We start from the raw sequence: 17,496 nt of genomic DNA on the forward strand, positions 1-17,496 counted from the left end.
AGAAAAACATCAAGAACAAGAGCACCACTTTCGCATCAGCTTGGGCTTTGGGTACCACCTTCTCCACCCCTAAGTGGAGAAAGGCAAGCATCCAGGCTGCAGTTTCCTCCGTGGTAGTGTGGGGATAACAGCTGGGGTGCTGGGAGGAGCCACTGAAATCACGTAGGAGAAGGACCATGACCAGAGCTCAATGCTGTACAGAAGGAGGCAATCACCAACAGGCAGCTCATCGCACCTGCTCTGTTGAGGACCAATGTGGGCTAACTGTTTCCGTTTAGAGGATGTGCTTCAAGATTATGCAGCTCACCTACTTACTTTATCTTTATAGAGGATATATATTTACCTTGCTTTTAAAATTTCTCTGATTTAATAGCTTCTGCTCTATTTCAGTATTCTATTCCACTCTGCACTGTTTTTCTTTTTTTCAATTCTTTATTTACATTTTTCTTGCCTTTTAAAACATATATTATGTCTTTATCTTTCATTAAAAGTTCAATTCATGTTGATTTTTTTCTTTAAAAATTCAGGCTTTATTTTCAATCTTTTCTATTTTTTTCACTTATTTTTTGTGCTTTAAAAAAAATTCCTCTTAAGCTTTACATGTTTTAAGTTTTTGTATGTGTCCTAAGATTATTAAAGGAAGTACCAAGATGTAGCTCAGTGTTAGAGCACCTACCTAGCATGTGCAAGGCCCTGGGTTCAATTCTTAGCCCTGTATCCCCCAAAAAACATTAAATGGATTTTTTTAAAGGTGGCTTTATCCATTAGGCCCATGTTTGGGAAGGTGGGCCCCTGGCATTCCAGTTCTTGACTTGAGAGGCTGGCAAAGAAAGTCCCAAGTTAATCATGTGGCACATGAAAGCAAGTGTGCAAGGGTGACCTGAAGCTTATCAAATGAAGTCCTTATTTGAAATGGCTTTTGCCTCCCTGGCTATAAAATCAGTAATGAGATCAGATTTAGAACTGAGACCCTAACATTAGACCTAACTCTAGATTTCAAAGAGCCTTAATTTTCTTTTATGAACTGTACATTGCTCAGTCTTCTTAGGCTCTACTCCGACCACATTCTGGAAAAGGATCCACCCATATGTGTAGAATTGATTTTAAAGCACACTAATAATAGCTGCCAACAATGTGTTAAGCATACAGTGCCAACGATTTATTTGGATTCTCTTATTTAAAACTCTTCCCAACAACTCTCTGAGTAGAAGCTATTACTCTGATTTTTAAAGATAGAAAAACTGAGGCTTAAAGACTAGGCCCCTTGCTTAAGTTCTCACAACTGGTTCTGGGACAGTTGTGACTCTAACCCTGGACTGACTGCAAAGCCCAGGCTCCAGCCTCAATGTTATGACACTTAAATTATGTCAAGTCCCTAGTGAAAGCTTCCTGAATCTCCAACAGTCTGAAGTTCAATCTGATTGGTATGTTCTAAATCCTGGCAGTCTGTTTATCCCAGTAAGACTGGTACAATACAAAATGGATGAACCAAGTAAAATCTATGCCATTTTTTAAAGGGATACCTTCACTTCACCTCCTGCTTAAATTTTAAATCTGAATTTCTTAAGCCATTTTTCCAACTGAGAAGCTAGCAGGCCTCAGAGAGATCCTACAATTGACCAGTTAAACTCCAGCTGCCTATACGGAGATCTACCAAAACCAGTATTAAGCCAGGGGTGCTGTGATCCCAGCCACTCAAGAGACTGATGCAAGAGGATCTCTTGAGCCCAGGAGTTTGGGACCAGCCTGGGTAACACAGCAAGAACCCCATATCAAAAAAGGAAAAGGCAAAACAACAGTATCAAAGACAGTTTGCAACTTCACCATCTTTCTTGGCTTCTAATTGCCTACCTGGAAGTATGTTACACTAGTTCAGAAGACCCTCTAGTGACTGCTTCTTTTAGGAAATCTGCCCTTTCTTATCTTTGTGGAGTTAGCTTCAGCAGGACTTATGTTATATCAAACAAAAATTCTGAGAAATGATAACAGCAATAGTAGTAGGTAAGACACACTGAATGCTTAGAACATGCTAGACACTGTTCTACCTGCTTTCGCGTATTTAAAATGCATCGTGACTCCACAAGTGAGCTGCTGTTAACATCCCATTATACAAATAAGAAAACTGAGGCATCTGTTCTGATTCCGTTTTTAACCTGCCCCTTAATCATGAAATTGCTTTTAGATAACCCAAATATCTACTTGCTATTAAAGAGAACAGAAAAATAAGTATATGCTTCCACAATATCAAGAATCTCAGAATGGCCTCAACAACAAAAGATCCAACCACCCTTCATTAGGAAAAAATGGCCCAACACCAACCACTGTCAAGCTCAAATCACCATTTTTTATGTAACTCTGCCAAAATATAATTGACCAAATTTGAAAATATAGCAGGTCAATTCATTTAATTACCTAGGGCACAATGAACAACTAATTTATTCTTTAGAGTGTATTAGTTTAAAATTTAACATTTCATCCATGTGCTAATGAAATTTTTGTCTCGCTATGAGAGAAATGGATAGCTATTCCTTAGGAACATTTCATTATTCCCATGCTTTGGAGATGGAATTTTGAAGCCTTGATTATTTGTTCAGGTGTTGAAATTAACCTAGGGCAGTGTTCTATGGAAAACCCTGGCCCCATCAGCAGACATGGCCTTGGGTCACTCTGCAGGGGTGTGGATGACCCTTAAGTCAAGCAAGTCCTGGGCTAGCCTCTTAATTTCTACAAAATGCCAATCCAGCTGGATATGGTGTCTCATGCCCGTAGCAACTTGGGAGGCCAAGGCAGGAGGATAGCATGCTCAAGGCCAGCCTTAGAAACTTAGTGAGACCCTGTCTCAAAATTTTAAAATACACTAAAAAGGGCTGGGATGTAGTTCAGTGCTAAAATGCCCCTGTATTCAATGCCGAGTACCAAAGAAAGAAAGCAAGCAAAAGAAAAAAAATGTCAATTCTACTTTCTGCTTTCTAGGTGATTTTTAAATATCTAGATATATCCTTAATGTTGAATATGGAATAATTGCACTCTAGGTCCCTGCTACATAAAGCCACCTTGGCAACTGTTGGCAGTCCAATTTTTACCAGAATTATGCATGCAAGAAATAATGTTCCTAATGGATTGTCTGAGGCAATCTGCCCACACTAGAATGGAGCCAGATAACCAGAGAGCCATGGTTTTTACCCCCACCAAATTTTGTCTTCTGTCTCCAAAAGCACTAAGAATCCTAGACACTAGGTTTTTGTGGGTTTGATTATAAGGACAGTATGAGAGACTTGCCCCAAGAAGTCTCCCAGTCAATCTTTTATGGGGACCCAAAGAAACCTCCCTTGAGACCCGGCAGTGAGAAATAGCACTGCTTTTCTTCAGCAATGGCTCTGCTCTAATAAGCACTGAGAGTCATGTGATTTTTTTTATTCAGCTACAGAAAGCTGAGAGCTAAATTCAAGGTCCAAGTGCATTTATATCATAAAATAATATGGCATAAATATGCATTAAATTTCTGTGGTTTCATCTGTCTATATTTTTTCTAAAATCCTCTGCATAAAAATATTTATCTTGTTTTCATTGTAATTATTTTTATAAACGACTGTGTTAGCTAGCTTTTCATCACTGTAACTAAAATGCCCAACAAGAACAACTTAGAAAGGGAAAATTTTATTTTATTTGGGGTTCAAGGTTTCAGAGACTCGGTCCATGGATGGCAAACTACACTGCTGTCAGCCTGAGATGAAGCAGAGCACTGTGGCAGAAGGGTGTGGCAGAGGAAAGCTGCTCAGCTGGGAGTAGTGGGGCGGGGGACAAGACACGATCCCCAAGGGCATGCCCCCAGTGACCCACCTCCTCCAGCCATACCCCACCTGCCCACAGTTACCACCTGGTACAGTAGTCCATTCAAATTACTAATCCATCAAACAGATTAATTTGCTGATTATATTACAGCTCTCATAATCATTTTACTTCTGAATATTACAGCATTAACACAGGAGCTTTTGGGGACACCACATGTTCTAACTACAACAGCTACCATGCATCCTTTTTGGAACGTATGAGGTACTTGATTGAATATGCACAGGTGTACAAATAAATGAATATTCATTAATTGATTTTGCATGATGTAATTTATTTATTTACATAAATATTTTATTTACATAAGAGGACCAGATTACCCTCTTCTCTAATGTACCTCCAGCACAAGCTCAGAGGCCATTTCTGTTCTTTCTTTCAGTCAAGAGCTGACTGGTTACAGGCCTTGTTGTATGAAAAACAGGCGTCTGAATATACAAGATGAATATACAAGAAACTTCTTCAGTTTGGCAAAATGCAAATCCTAAGAAACATGCATAGGAATAAGAAAAGGTCTCAGGAGGCATCGACTCTCCAGTTGGCACAAACACCTGTATTGTACTGTCGAAGTAACAGAAAAAAAAGAAAAGAAAAAGACTAAGACAATAAACAAAAGTCATCTAACCAAAAAAATAAAAAATAAAAAATAAAAGCCTGCACTGGAGCGATGGGCAGTTTTGCTTGGTTTCGTGAACTGCACTTTTACCCAACTGCACATTACTGAATTCAGTTAAATTAAATATGCATATCCCCAAAGGAGTGCTAGTGAGACAAGTGAGAACACATTATCAGCTCCTTTTCATACGATCCCCAAGAAAAGTCTTTCTGGAGCTTTTAAATGTTTTTATTTTTTAAAATTGTGGTAAAATATGCATAATTTACCCCTTTAACCATTCTTAAGAGGCATTAAATACACTCACATTGTTGGACAGCCATCAACACCATTCATTTCCAAAACTCTTTCATCTCGCCGAACTAAAACTCTGGACCCATAAAACACTAACCCCTGCATTGTCTCCTCCAGCCCCTGGTAAGTATCCCTCTTTTCTGTCTCCATAAATGTAACTACTCTAAGTATCCCATATAAGGGGGATTATTCAGTGTTTGTCTTTGTGTGTCTGGCTTATTCATTTAGTATAAGGTCCTCAAGGTTAATCCATGTTGCGTCATGTGACAGGATTTCCTTCCTTTTAAAGGCTGAATAATGTATCATTGTATGTGTTACCACATTTTGTTTATTTAACCACTGGTGGACACTTGAGTTGCTTCCACCTTTTGGCTATTGGGAATAATAGTCAAGTGAATATATATGCATAAATCTCTCTTCAAGTTCCAACTTCCAATTCTTTTGGATATATATCCAGAAGTGGAATTGCTGAAACATATGCTAATTCTATTTTAATTTTTTTCAGGAACCACCATACTGTTTTCCATGGCAGCTATATGATTTTACATTTCTAACAGTAGTGCCCAAGGATTCCAATTTTTCCATATCCTAACCAACACTTGTTATTTTTTTTTTATAATAATGGGTATAAAGTGGTATCTCATAGGTTTTTGCTTGTTTCCTCATGGAATTTATTTATTTTCTCTATTTTTATTGGTGCATTTTAACTATACATAATGATGGAATTCATTGTTACATATTCATGCGTGCACACAAATATCTCGTAATTTTGATTGGCATTTTCCTCATGATTAATGATGTTGATCATCTTCCCATGACCATTTATACATCATCTCTGGACAAATGTCTATTCAAGTCCTTTGCACACTTTTGAATCAAGTTGTTTGGGTTTTTGCTGTTGATTTTTAAAAGTTCTCCTTATAGTCTCTATATTGTTTCCTTAACAGAGAAGTAGTTTGCAAACATTTTCTCTCATTCTGCAAGTTGCCTTTTTACTTTCTTGATAATTGTCTTTTGATGCACCCAAGTTTATCATTTTAATGAAGTCCAGTTAGTCTGTTTTTGTTGTTGTTGTTGCCTGTGCCTTTGGTACCAGAGTCAAGAGATCACTGTCAAATCTGATGTCATAAATCTTTCCCCCTGGAGTCCATAATCTATTATATGATTATGGGAAACACTTTTAGATGGGGCAAGAAGATAATGAGAATCTTAGGAGGGGTTTACTGAATTGCCACCAAGTCCACATTGTTTATTGAACAAAGTAATCTTTGTAGACTGAACAGTAATCACCTTGATTAGAAAATAACATAAAAGAAGGAAAGCAACCCCTACTCAGCAGTAACAGGGACCTCAGGAGACAGCTTCTTCTTTCGACACCAACACTTACATTCTTTCCTTTGTGGATCCAGGTTCCTTTATGTGATATTGGAGCCAAAGGCAGAGGAGACCCACAAGCTCCATCTTGCTTAACTGAGTAATCCACTCCAGATGGGTTTAATTATCGATGTGTGTTCCTTCATCAACACCTCCCTCCATCCCATCTCCACCCACAACGTGTTGAGTGGCTGCTGAGCTCATGGAAGAGAGAAATCATGACAAGCAGTTAGGAAAGATCAAGTTCAAAGAGGTCAGCAAGAAAGTCAATTCCAGTCCTGTCAAGTGCCTTAACCAAGATTTGCACAGTCCCTCCAACTGCTGACCCTGGCCCTGCCTAAGCAAGAAAGTGACATGGTCTGAGCAGTAGGCAAATCACCAGCACCAGTGGCCTCTCACCAGCAGGCTCACTCATGTAGGAATTTGTACATCTGTCCTAAACACTCGCCAGCACAGGTTTTGAGGCAACCCTGCATAGGGGAGAAGGCTTCAGGCCAGGAAATTATGAGAGTAACAACGAACCATCAGCACTGTACTGTCCAAAGACTGAGACTCATGCCATAAGAGCCATCACCACGGTGACGTCATTCAGTGCAGAAAAGGTAGAGGCAGGCCAGAATCAGCTGCGTAGGAGAGTCTGACTTCATATGACATCCAAACTGGCAACAGAGAGGTGCCTAGTATGTACTTGACACTGAATATTCATGGTGGCTGTTCCAGTGGGGAGTTGTAGGTCTCTCATTGTCTCCCATCCCTTTCATTTCCTCAAGGTCAGGAACCAGGTCTTCTTTGTCTTTAAGCCCCAGCACACAGTAGGTCCCAAATAAATCTTTGCTTAATGGATAACCACAAGAATAGTCTTCTTTTGGCTTAACTCTATATATCATTTGTTTGTGAGTTTGAGGTGGAGAAAATTCAACGAAGAACTCTTTCTGCAGGGTCCTTGCAGAGTTTGCCTGGCTTCCTCCTGGGAGCTGCACATCAGGAGACCAGAACTTCAAGGCCTTGCCACATCAAGGGAGTCTTCATGGGAGAGCTACCTTGAAAGTGTTTTGCATAACTACACACCCACAGATTTTAACTAAGCACTTTCCCCTCCAATTCCTTATGGATTCATTAAACTGACAGCTTGGCAGCAGCATATTGATGCCTGTTTTCTATCCAACACAAACTATACCAATGCCTCATGTTTACCCACCCTAGGAAGCAACTGTGTAAAAACAAAGAGTTCAAAAAACAAAGAAAAGATGCTGGGTTGAGTCCATTTGCTAAAAAACAATAATAAGTGTCTCCTACCCACCGTTCCTCCCACTCCAACTGGGTATATTTGGAGTTGGGTTGTTTCCCTTGGTTTAAAGAGTTTGAATTGAGTGGCTTCTCTGTGCTGGTTAAAGAAGTCTATTCTCTAGGTCGAGACTACTCAACTACTGGTCCACGAGAAGATAAGGAGCTCACACAAAATGTAAATCAATGCACTACTTCTTTCATCAGTCTTGCTGTTAAAAAGAAGCAGCAGTAGCAGCCACTCAATGAAACAAGTGTGTGTAGTGCTGAAGCTGATGTATGTCCTGGCACAATCTTCTCACAGACAGGTAACAAGGAGCTGTGGATTGCACTTGGAGAAGCACTGTTCTAGCTTACAGAACTCCCCATCTGCCTGAAGCTGCGCTAGACTGACATTTACAATGGACTTTAGCCCCCCTCATATCCATGTCCCTTTTTTGTTAAGACTTCCCAATATTAAGAATCTGCCACACCCTCTTCTTAGTCTATGGGATCCAGGTGGGGGGATCCTGTAGGACCAGGACTAGTCAATCAGTGCTCCCAACCTCTCCAACCACAGCAAATGTTTCAGGAAGCCAAGATCCAGGGCCAGCCAATCAACATAATTCCATCCTCGGAGTCAGTTTTCAGATTAGGGATAAACAATGGCCCTGACTGATTGAATCCAAGGGAAACCTGGAACTCATGCAGGAACTACTAGTAAGACTGTCTCCATTTTAGTTATAAGAATGTAAGTCTGGAGTTAACATCCAAGGGGGGAAGGTGGCTGTGAAATGGGGCTAAGACAGAGAAGGGAACTGAAAAACAATGAAAGGAACTGGACTCTGAGCTGTCCTCAAACCTCTGGACCTCTACATCTCAGGTAGGTCTCTACCCTACAATTTTTATTTATGCCAGTAAATTTCCTTTTGTTTAGACTAGTTTGTGAATTTTCTAACACATGTAGTCAAAAGGGTCTAAAATTATGCATGACTTCTTTTACCCTGGTCTCACTCAAAAATCCAAGCCGGGTACAGTGGCACATACCTGTAAACCCAGCTACTCAGGAGGCGGAGGCAGGAGCATCGCAAGTTTGAGGCCAGCCTGGGTAACTTCAAAAAAAAAATTTTTTTTAAATGGGCCACAGATATAGTTCAATGGTAGAGCAGGCACCCCTGGTTCAATCCCCAGTACAAAATGGAAAAAAATCCTTATGCATTGGTCCTAAATACAAAGGTGGGGAGTCAGAAGAGCTGCCACTACCTGGGACGAGAGGCAGGTTAGCAAGACTTTCCACATCTACTCTCTTCCTCTGTCAGGTGACTGGCATCTGCCTCACCCATCGCTTGTTTGGTGATTATGAGAATCACAGAAAAAGATACAAAGGAAATACTCTGGAAACCTAGGCAAAAGCACTCTGCAAACAAAAAGTATTATAAGCACAATGCCTTACTTATTCCACCTTCAAAATTCCGGCACCCATGATTACCTAGAGCCTAGAAAAAAGTTGTAAAAGCCTTTGAGCAACAATTTTTTTTTTTTGTTTTTTTTTTTTTTTACCGAATCCTCTCTGCAACAGAAGGAGAAACACCCTCTACTGGACAAAGGGTGGAAAGTGAGGCAGCAGATTCCTAGGCGCCTGACTGGCCTGATGGAACCAAGACCAGGCCATGGAAAGCCCACGCAAGCCGCATGTTCTGGGCTGAGCACCAACATGAACTGCAGGTCAGTTCTTAGGCCCACCCAGGAAGTTTCTCCCACTGTATGTATCATTCCATCTTCTCAAGCTTATGAATCACAAAATAAAAACAATGATTTAATTTTGAAATTACATTCTCCACAGCTATTTTGCAACACTGGAATTGTCGAAATAGTAACATTATTATACAGTTAAGCGGATTTTGTTTGTTTTTATTGTTATATTTGAGATTTCTGGGACTAATATAACAACAAACAATATAAAAAGATAGAACTCTTTTGCAAAATCCACTTTTTTCCAAAAGTCAGAACATAGGACATTTTCTAAGGAAAACACCAAGCCAGAGGTGGCACATGCCTTTAACCCTAGCCACTTGGGAGGCTGAGGCAGGAGACTGCAAGATTGAGGCCAGCCTGGGCAACTTAGAACCTGTCTCAAAAATGTTTTAAAAAGGGTTAGGGATGCAGCTCACTGAAAGAACACCCCTGGGTTTAATCCTCAGTACCACAAAACAAACGAAAATAGCAGTCAGGGTATAAAAAAGGAACAGGAAGACTGGGGGTGTGGCTCAGTGGCAGAGCACTTGCCCGGCATGCACAAGACCCTGAGTTCTAACCCCAGCTCTGTCGAGGGCGCTGGGAGCAGACATTAACGCCATTCCTATTTTTAGGCCACCTTCCATCAATGATGATTTTAATGGACTCTTTTTATGACAACTAAATTTTTGGAGTTCTAAATAAGGGATCTGGAAGCAGCTTTGTTTTTCTCAGTTCCTACACTTGAGCAGTTTAATACTGGGTAGAAGAGGGTGAGAAAAGAGAACAGATAACTTATTTTACTAACATCTCCACGTACTGGGTGTCAACTTGCATCAGGCATTATGTCCGTGACCAAGGCCAGCATCCTCTGGGCCAGGTGACCAATAGGCAGGGCTCTAGTTCCTTAGAAGCAAGGAGCAGACCGAGCCCCCACCCAGCCCTCCTGGTCCCATAGACAACCTGACTCAAGCAAGGGGAGAGCTGGCCTCCACTGAGAGGCTGCCGAAGCAAAGCCTGTTGATGGCCGACTCTACAAATACCACCACTCCTCTGCATCTCTGCCTGAACAGTTCCACCTTACAAGACAAGCTTGCCCTTTCTGATTTTCGGGTTATTTTCAATTCAGCGAAAGCAGGGGGAATGTCCCATGATGGCTCAGACCCAAGACTTGTTCTCCAATCTAACTTTACCATTATTAAGCTGATGCTCTGCCTTCAACCCCATGGATGCCATATGCAATATGTTAAAAGGCAAAGAGGATGAGGAGAGAGGAGTTGTCCCCCTAACCCCAATCACTCACACTTACCAGTCTGGACAAGGCTCTGGACCCAGCATAGATTATCCCCACAAACAGAACTGAAGCAGGAAGCCAGGTCAGAACATCAAATCTGAAAAGAGAAGGAAAAGCCACAATAACACCTTTGCTGCTTTATGTTTAAAAAAAAAGAAAAAAAAAAAGATAGTTGGTGTCAGAGGCACCAATTCCAGTCACAGGGATTGTTTGAATATCCCTGATGGACTCCTTAAGTGAGATGTGATCTTTACACATTGTGAGAGTGACAGAGGCAGATATCCTTCCTTCAGCCCTGTCATTGTGCCAACTATCTAGCACTACTGACCCCAGAGTTGGAAATGGAAGAGGTCTTCCTGCAGGCCAGGAAAGAAAACAAATCTGATTTTTTTTTTTTTTTCCCCAAGGCTGGTGATTTTAATTTGGTCAGTAAAATTATAAAAAGGCTATTTACCTAGGATACACCAGTTTCACAACAAAAAGAACCACTGAAATAAAAAGAATAAATTTTAAAAAGTAAATTCTAGAACTTTAGCAGGGTGATCACATGCTGACTTCAACCATTAATCTGGCATTGCCGGAATTCTGTTTCAGGGAATCTTCAAGGACTTCTGAAGGGCACATTTCTTTGATCCAATTGTGGCCACACCAGGAACTGCTTTTCATTACAGAACAGAATCTCGCTCTCCTCAAGAAAAGCAAAATCCTCATTTTCACATACAATGCATATCACTTGAGGTTGCAACCTGCTTCTCCCATCTGTTAGAAATGCATCTGATACACTAATTCAGTTGCTAAAGTTATCCAAAAGTAACCAGATTTTCAGCCTTTGCTGCTGTAGTGTTGCAGCAGACCCCAGCTGCCTTCCAGTGACATCTCTCCAGGTGGTCTTGTGAATTCGAAGAATGAAAATCCACAGACAAGGAAAGTGAGTATAAAAGAGTAGGACTTATCCAAGTGAGAAGAAAAGAGAGTTCCCCCAGGGTGAGACAGAATCCAGCAGGAGATGCAGTTAAGTGTACTAGTCTAGGGGCTTACATAGTTACTGGGTAGGAAAACTAATCAATACTATGTTAATTGGGTATTGGAAAACTACCAAGGCTATTGGTCAATATCTGTGTCGATCGGGTATTGAAAAAGTACCAAGGCTAACTGGTCAATATCTATGCTAATCAGGTACTGGAAAAGTACCAAGGCTATTGGTCAATATCTACACTGATCAGGCACTGGAAAAGTGTTAAGGCTACTGGATCAGTCTGAAACATTCTACTTGGTGAGCCCTTGAGTCTGTAGCCTTCATGCAGGTCTGTCCCACCTCCTTTCTCTGCTGCCCTAGGACAAGGAGTTGGCTGGAAAGTTTGGAATGTTTCTACAGGTTGATTTCATGGACTAGCCTGTTCATTTAGAGAAGCCTCTTTTGGGGCCCATTCCCCTAACTTCCTGTTTTACTATCTATCCTATCTTCTTCACTAATAATAAAATAAGCAATGCTGTTACCACAGGATATAACACAATAATCCCACAATAATCCCAACTCACTGAACTGCTCTCTTGGAAAGGTGCCTGGCAAAAGATTGGCTTCATTTTATTGGCTGGGGCAGGCACCCCATCCAAGATCAGCTCTAGACCTAGTATTTCAATACTTCCAGGTGCTAGCAAGAACTTCAAACCTTACTCACTACATAAGTTCATTCGACAATACTTCTAGCAACTAACAAAGTCCTGGGAGTTAATATGAGCAGCAGCCTCACAGTCAACATTTAGTGAGTGTATGCAACAAACCAGGCACTGTGCTAATAGTGTCTATGCTGTATAAAAATCTGCACAACAATCTTATGAGGAAGTATTACAGATGGTCCCCAACTTAAAAACTTTCAACTTTATGATGATGTGAAAGCACTGTGAGAAAATAGAAAGTCTAGTGGTCCATTTTCAGAATATATTATTTATAGCCTTATTTGGGACGATCCACTCCTAGTCATTTTGAGATCCAATTGTAGCCATTTTAACTATCACCCTTCTCTGTGCCCACCCCAATTTTAAAATTAGCCAATCGTGCAGATTGTAACCCCGAGCTCCTCCTATCAGAGCAAGGGGCAGTGCTGCATTAGGTATAAAAACTAGAGGACTGCCCACCCAAGTGTGCTTGCTTGCAAGTCTTTGTTCCATAGCACACTCTTGCACATGTAAAGCTTGCCTTGCTGAGCTACTTCCGAGCACGTGTTTCTAAGAGCATACTCGTCCATCTTTTCTGGTTTTCATTTTCAAGTGGTATTCAATAGATTACATGTTTACTTAACAATTTATTATTAATAAGCTTTGTGTCATGATTCTGCCCAACTGTATGCTAATTTAAGTGTTCTGGCCACATTTAAGGTAGGCTAGGCTAGGCTAAACTACAATGTTTAGCTGGTTAGATGTATTAAATGAATTTTTCACAGCATTTCCAATTTACGATGGGGTTATCGAGGATATAACTCATCATGAGTCAAGGTGCATCTTTGTTATTACCCTATTGTGCAGAGAAGGAAACAGAGGCACAAAAATGTTAATGTTCTTTGCCTATGGTTGTTAGGACAGCTAGTAAATGGCAAAACCAGAATGTAAGCCCAGGTCCTTCTGGCTCTAAAGCCCCTCTCACAGGTCCCTCAGGCCTCATATGTCATTGAGAGACACTGACATGTAAGTAGATAAGCTGCACATATAGCAGAAGTCTAGTAGCAGATAAAGCAGCTAATGATTTGAGGAACTGTTCCTTGTTATCACTATCCCTGCTGCAATAAGAGGTGGGGCACCCCCGACCCAAAGGTGGACAGAGAGAGGGGGATGCATTCTTCCACCCTCAAGGGCCAAGAGTCACATCAGCTAATTGCTATTCCTGTAGGAAAAGGTTTCTCACTTGACATTAAGCTTGCATGGATCACAGAAGGGACACAGGCCTGTGACCTGCTGTGCTTGGAAGGAGCCCCAGGCTATGGTGCAAGCGTTGATGAGGAAGTCTGGGGTGCACCACGTGAAACAGCAGCTGGTCTGGCTGCAGCAGGCCTGGAACTGTGGAATGTAAGGTCCGTGAAGTTCCAGACATTTGTTCCTCAAGTGCCCTTTCAAAGAAACAAAAGAAACTCCTGCTGAGTCATGGACTCCAAGAGATACCAGAGTATCTCAGTGGCTGTGGATGCGAGGAAAAGAAAGCAAACCTACGGAATGTCTTGGAGTTTAACCCCTCAACCCGGAAATACAAAGAAATAACTTCAACCGGAAAAAAACACACAGATTTCTGGGAAATGTGGGACGGGGACCCAGGCATGGGTCACTGGGGCTTGTGTTGACCACGATCATCTCACGCAGGGCCAATGGGGCAAAGCAGCATGAGCTCACGGTGGCACTTGGGACATCTGTAAAAGAAGCCATTGGCTGTGGGGCCCTTCGTTGGCCCTCCTGGGTGCTCACCAGTGAGAAGCTGCCTCCTTCCACCACAGGCCAACATAACACCACAGCTGCTATTAAGAATAACAAATATGAGTCTCTGGAAAAATGGCTGCCAGAACAGGTGTAGGTGAGGCAAGTGTGAAGGGTAGGGCAAAAGGGAAAAATAACTAAAAATCAAGGATTCTGCATCTGGTTTCAAAGTTCTAGTTCAACTTTTAAGAATACATTCAAAATGAAAACCATAGAGTATATGTTAGGTATACACAAAGGAAAGCTTTGCCCAAAGATTGAAAAGTTAATGCATATTTGTGTTTTAAGTCAACACAGATTTTTCCATCAAAGCTAATTCCCTGATTTATCTGACTTTTGATTAACCTAATTGTCTATCCAATAGAGTCAGATAAAGGAGCTTCTGAATATATTATTAATGTCTTCCCCAGCCCCCAAACTACAATGTAAGTTTCCTAAGGGTGGAAACTGCATGTTTTGCTTATATAAAATAACTAAAATACTACATTGATAAGTGATAGAAAAGAGACTTAATGACGATGATGTACCCTAAGGACATCTGACCTCTTTAGTCAAGATAGGGAAACCTTTTCCAAAAAAGTGATGTTTGAACCAAAGTTAAATTGGGTACGGGAGTTGAGGGCTAGAGCAGTGCAAAGGACACAACATTTCAGACATAAATATGGCATGTGCAAAGGCCCTGTGGCAAGAGAAAAATTAGAGGAAGGCAAGTGTAGCTTCAGTAGATAGAGGGATAAACCCAGGGATGGAGAGGGTGTGATAGAACCTGACTTGCATTTTTAAAAAGTTGCTCTGCTACAGTATAGAGAATATATTGGGATGACATTGGGGGTAATGCGCTAAGAAAGAGAAAATCAAAATAGGTTTGATTGGGAAAAATCACAAGTTGTCTTAAAAATTATGAAAATCTCACTGTGGGATACCCAAATGGAGATGTAAAGGAGACAAATGATGTAAGGATCTGGGGATCCTCCCTTGTTCTCTAATAATCCGAAATATACTGTTAAATTTGTCTTACATTTGATGTTTCCTATATTCCCTTATCCTTCAACTTTGAGGATAAAATTCAAATACATTTTCTTCAATATAGTTTCTCCCTTTTGTTCACTGGTAACAGCAATAAGAGTTTCCTGTGATTTCGTAAGGCTCTGTCACAAGCTTATTCTTTACTGCTGTGGTATGAATATCTGGGCCCCCTCCAAATCCATATGTTGAAATCCTACCCCTGAGGTGATATTATTAAAAGGTGAGGGTCTCTGGGAAATGATTAGGTCATAAGGACAAGGCTCTCATGAATGGGATTAGTGCCCTAATAAGAGACTTCAGAAAGTTAAGTCCCTTGCGCCTCCCACCACATGATGTAACAGTGGGAAATTGCCATCAATGAACCAGCAAGTGAGCCAGCCGCAGATACCAACTCTGCTGGCACCTTGATCTTGGACTTCCCAGTCTCTAGAACTGTGAGAAATAAAATTCTATTATTGATAAGTCACCTAGTCCATGGTATTTTGTTATAGCAACCCAAACAGACTAAGATAGTCATAACTATTTATTAAGCATATGTTATATACCAATATTCTAGTCATTGAAGATATAGCTCTTAAGACAGACCAAGGCCCTGTTCTCATGAAATTTACGAACAAGTGGAAAAATCAGGCAATAAACAGATTACAGCAGTCACGGTAAGATAAAAGTGGGTGCATAGTAAGGGGAGAGAGAAAATCTGCTGCAAGAGACAGAGTTGGCCCACAGCTACATTTACCTAATTTGAAGGACTATTAATACTTGCTGCTTCAGGAATAAGAATTTGGACCTCTGGCTGAAAGGGTTTCCATGACTGCTAAAGCACTATCCCAAACTCTAAGGGCTCAGACTTGGTGCAGATAAAACTCATGACAACTGGTCTCCCCTGATTCTCCAGGTAGTGTGGAGACAAACTAAAGACAAAAGCCACCAGTTTGGTGCTCCTTTGGGCTGTCATCCCTTGAAATATTTTTAAACAATCGTTTCTCCAGGAAGCAAAGAAACTATCATTTAATATCCTAGGTAGCTCTGCTAAAACTGAAGATTATTCTCTAGAGAGATCTGCCAAAGAGCAATTTTTTTTTTTTCTTTTTGGTGCTGGGGCTTTGTGCATGCTAGACAAGTGCCCTACCACTGAAATACATTCCAACCCTTTTTATTATTTTATTTTGAGTCAGGGTCTCACTAAATTGTCCAGGTTGGCTTTGAATTTGTGATCCTCTTGCCTCAGCCTCCCATGTAGGAGAGTATAATCTTGTAATATTTACAATGTTATGTAAATATTTTGAAAAATAGCTTTTGAAAAGTAGAATTCATTTTCTTGCTCCCAAGGTACATTCTAGCAATTAGCTGACTAACTTTAACCACTAGCTCTAACATGTTCAAAGTTTCCACATGTCCCTGGACTGAGTCCTTTCTTCCATTAGAAGGTAGGTCATCTAAGCATGGGGGCAGAAAGGATGCACAAGTACGGTGCAGGGGGTTGGATGTAGTGGAAGGAATGTGGCTTTTGCAGTTTAAAGCAAATAAGAAGGAGGCCATAGCCTGAGGTTGTCTCTGTACCCAGAGCTCTTTCGTAAGCAAACCGCTTAACTTGGAGACATTTCTTGAAATTGATTGAAAAGTAAAAAACAAAAGAACTGAGCCTCAGCCAATCACAAGCAGTCACCACCCATTGGTCATACAAGTAGGACCCTCCCACTGAACTACACCAAGGCAGACGCCTCGCTGCAACCAATCAGGTCATTTCTTTACTTTTGCATTCAGCCTATAAGAGCTCGCAGTTGCTGCTACCGCAGCGGAGCTCTCTGAAAATCTCCTGGTTCTAAGTGTTGCAGGTTCGTGAATTGTTCTTTGCTCTCATAAGCTCTGCTAAATTTATTTGATGTAAAGTTTTTCTTTTAACAGTAGTCAGGCAAGTCTGGATCCATGTCCCAACTCTAAAGCTAGGTTGCAAGAACTCACTTGTTTCCTGTGTGAAATGGGAACGATGACACTCAGAAGGGGCAGAGAATAACTATACGGTGCTTGGGGACAGTGCATAGCATAGTCAAAATGGCATCACTCAATAATGGTCACGGCTTTTTTTTTTTTTTTTTTTTAAACATAATTCCAAGGACAGAAGTCATTAAAGAAGACCAATATAGGCACCTACATAAAATGTAAGGGCCCAAAACACTATAAAGTAAATTGACAGCTAATTAACAAGTCAGGAAAAAATACTGATAACATAGAAAACAGGCTGGGGATTAGTGTTTTATATATATAATTACTTTTTACAAATTGATGCAAAAGTCAACTCCCCAAAGAAAAACAGTAGACAAAGCAGGTAATTTCCTCTCTCTCTCTCTCCTCTCTCTCTCTCTCTCTCTCTCTCTCTCTCTCTCTCTCTCTCTCTATCTCTCCCTCCCTCCCTCTCTCTCTCTCTCTCTCTCACACACACACACACACACAAACACAAATACATATAAAAAAGATTATTCAAGTTCCCTACTAATTAAAGAGCATTTAATTAGCTTTAAACTAAAGATATATCAAGTTTTCTCCCAAGAAACTAGCATTTTAAAAAATATTTACTGCCTAAGATACGGGGTCA

The 17,496-nt window shown here is 40.8% G+C and overlaps 1 protein-coding gene across 4 annotated transcripts in view; it reads right to left on the reverse strand.

The window, feature by feature from the left end:
* The window catches only part of TMEM241 (transmembrane protein 241), a 152,268-nt gene that overhangs the window by 110,714 nt on the left and 24,058 nt on the right, over positions 1–17,496 (reverse strand). For all 4 annotated transcript variants that reach the window (XM_079109370.1, XM_079109368.1, XM_079109369.1 and 1 more), the window contains one exon: positions 10,434–10,515. In XM_079109370.1, coding sequence (XP_078965496.1) covers positions 10,434–10,515 — 82 coding nt within the window. The remainder of the gene's footprint in view (positions 1–10,433; positions 10,516–17,496) is intronic.

Source organism: Sciurus vulgaris (genome assembly GCF_902686455.1).
Source record: "Sciurus vulgaris genome assembly, chromosome: 13".
Lineage (NCBI taxonomy): Eukaryota > Metazoa > Chordata > Mammalia > Rodentia > Sciuridae > Sciurus > Sciurus vulgaris.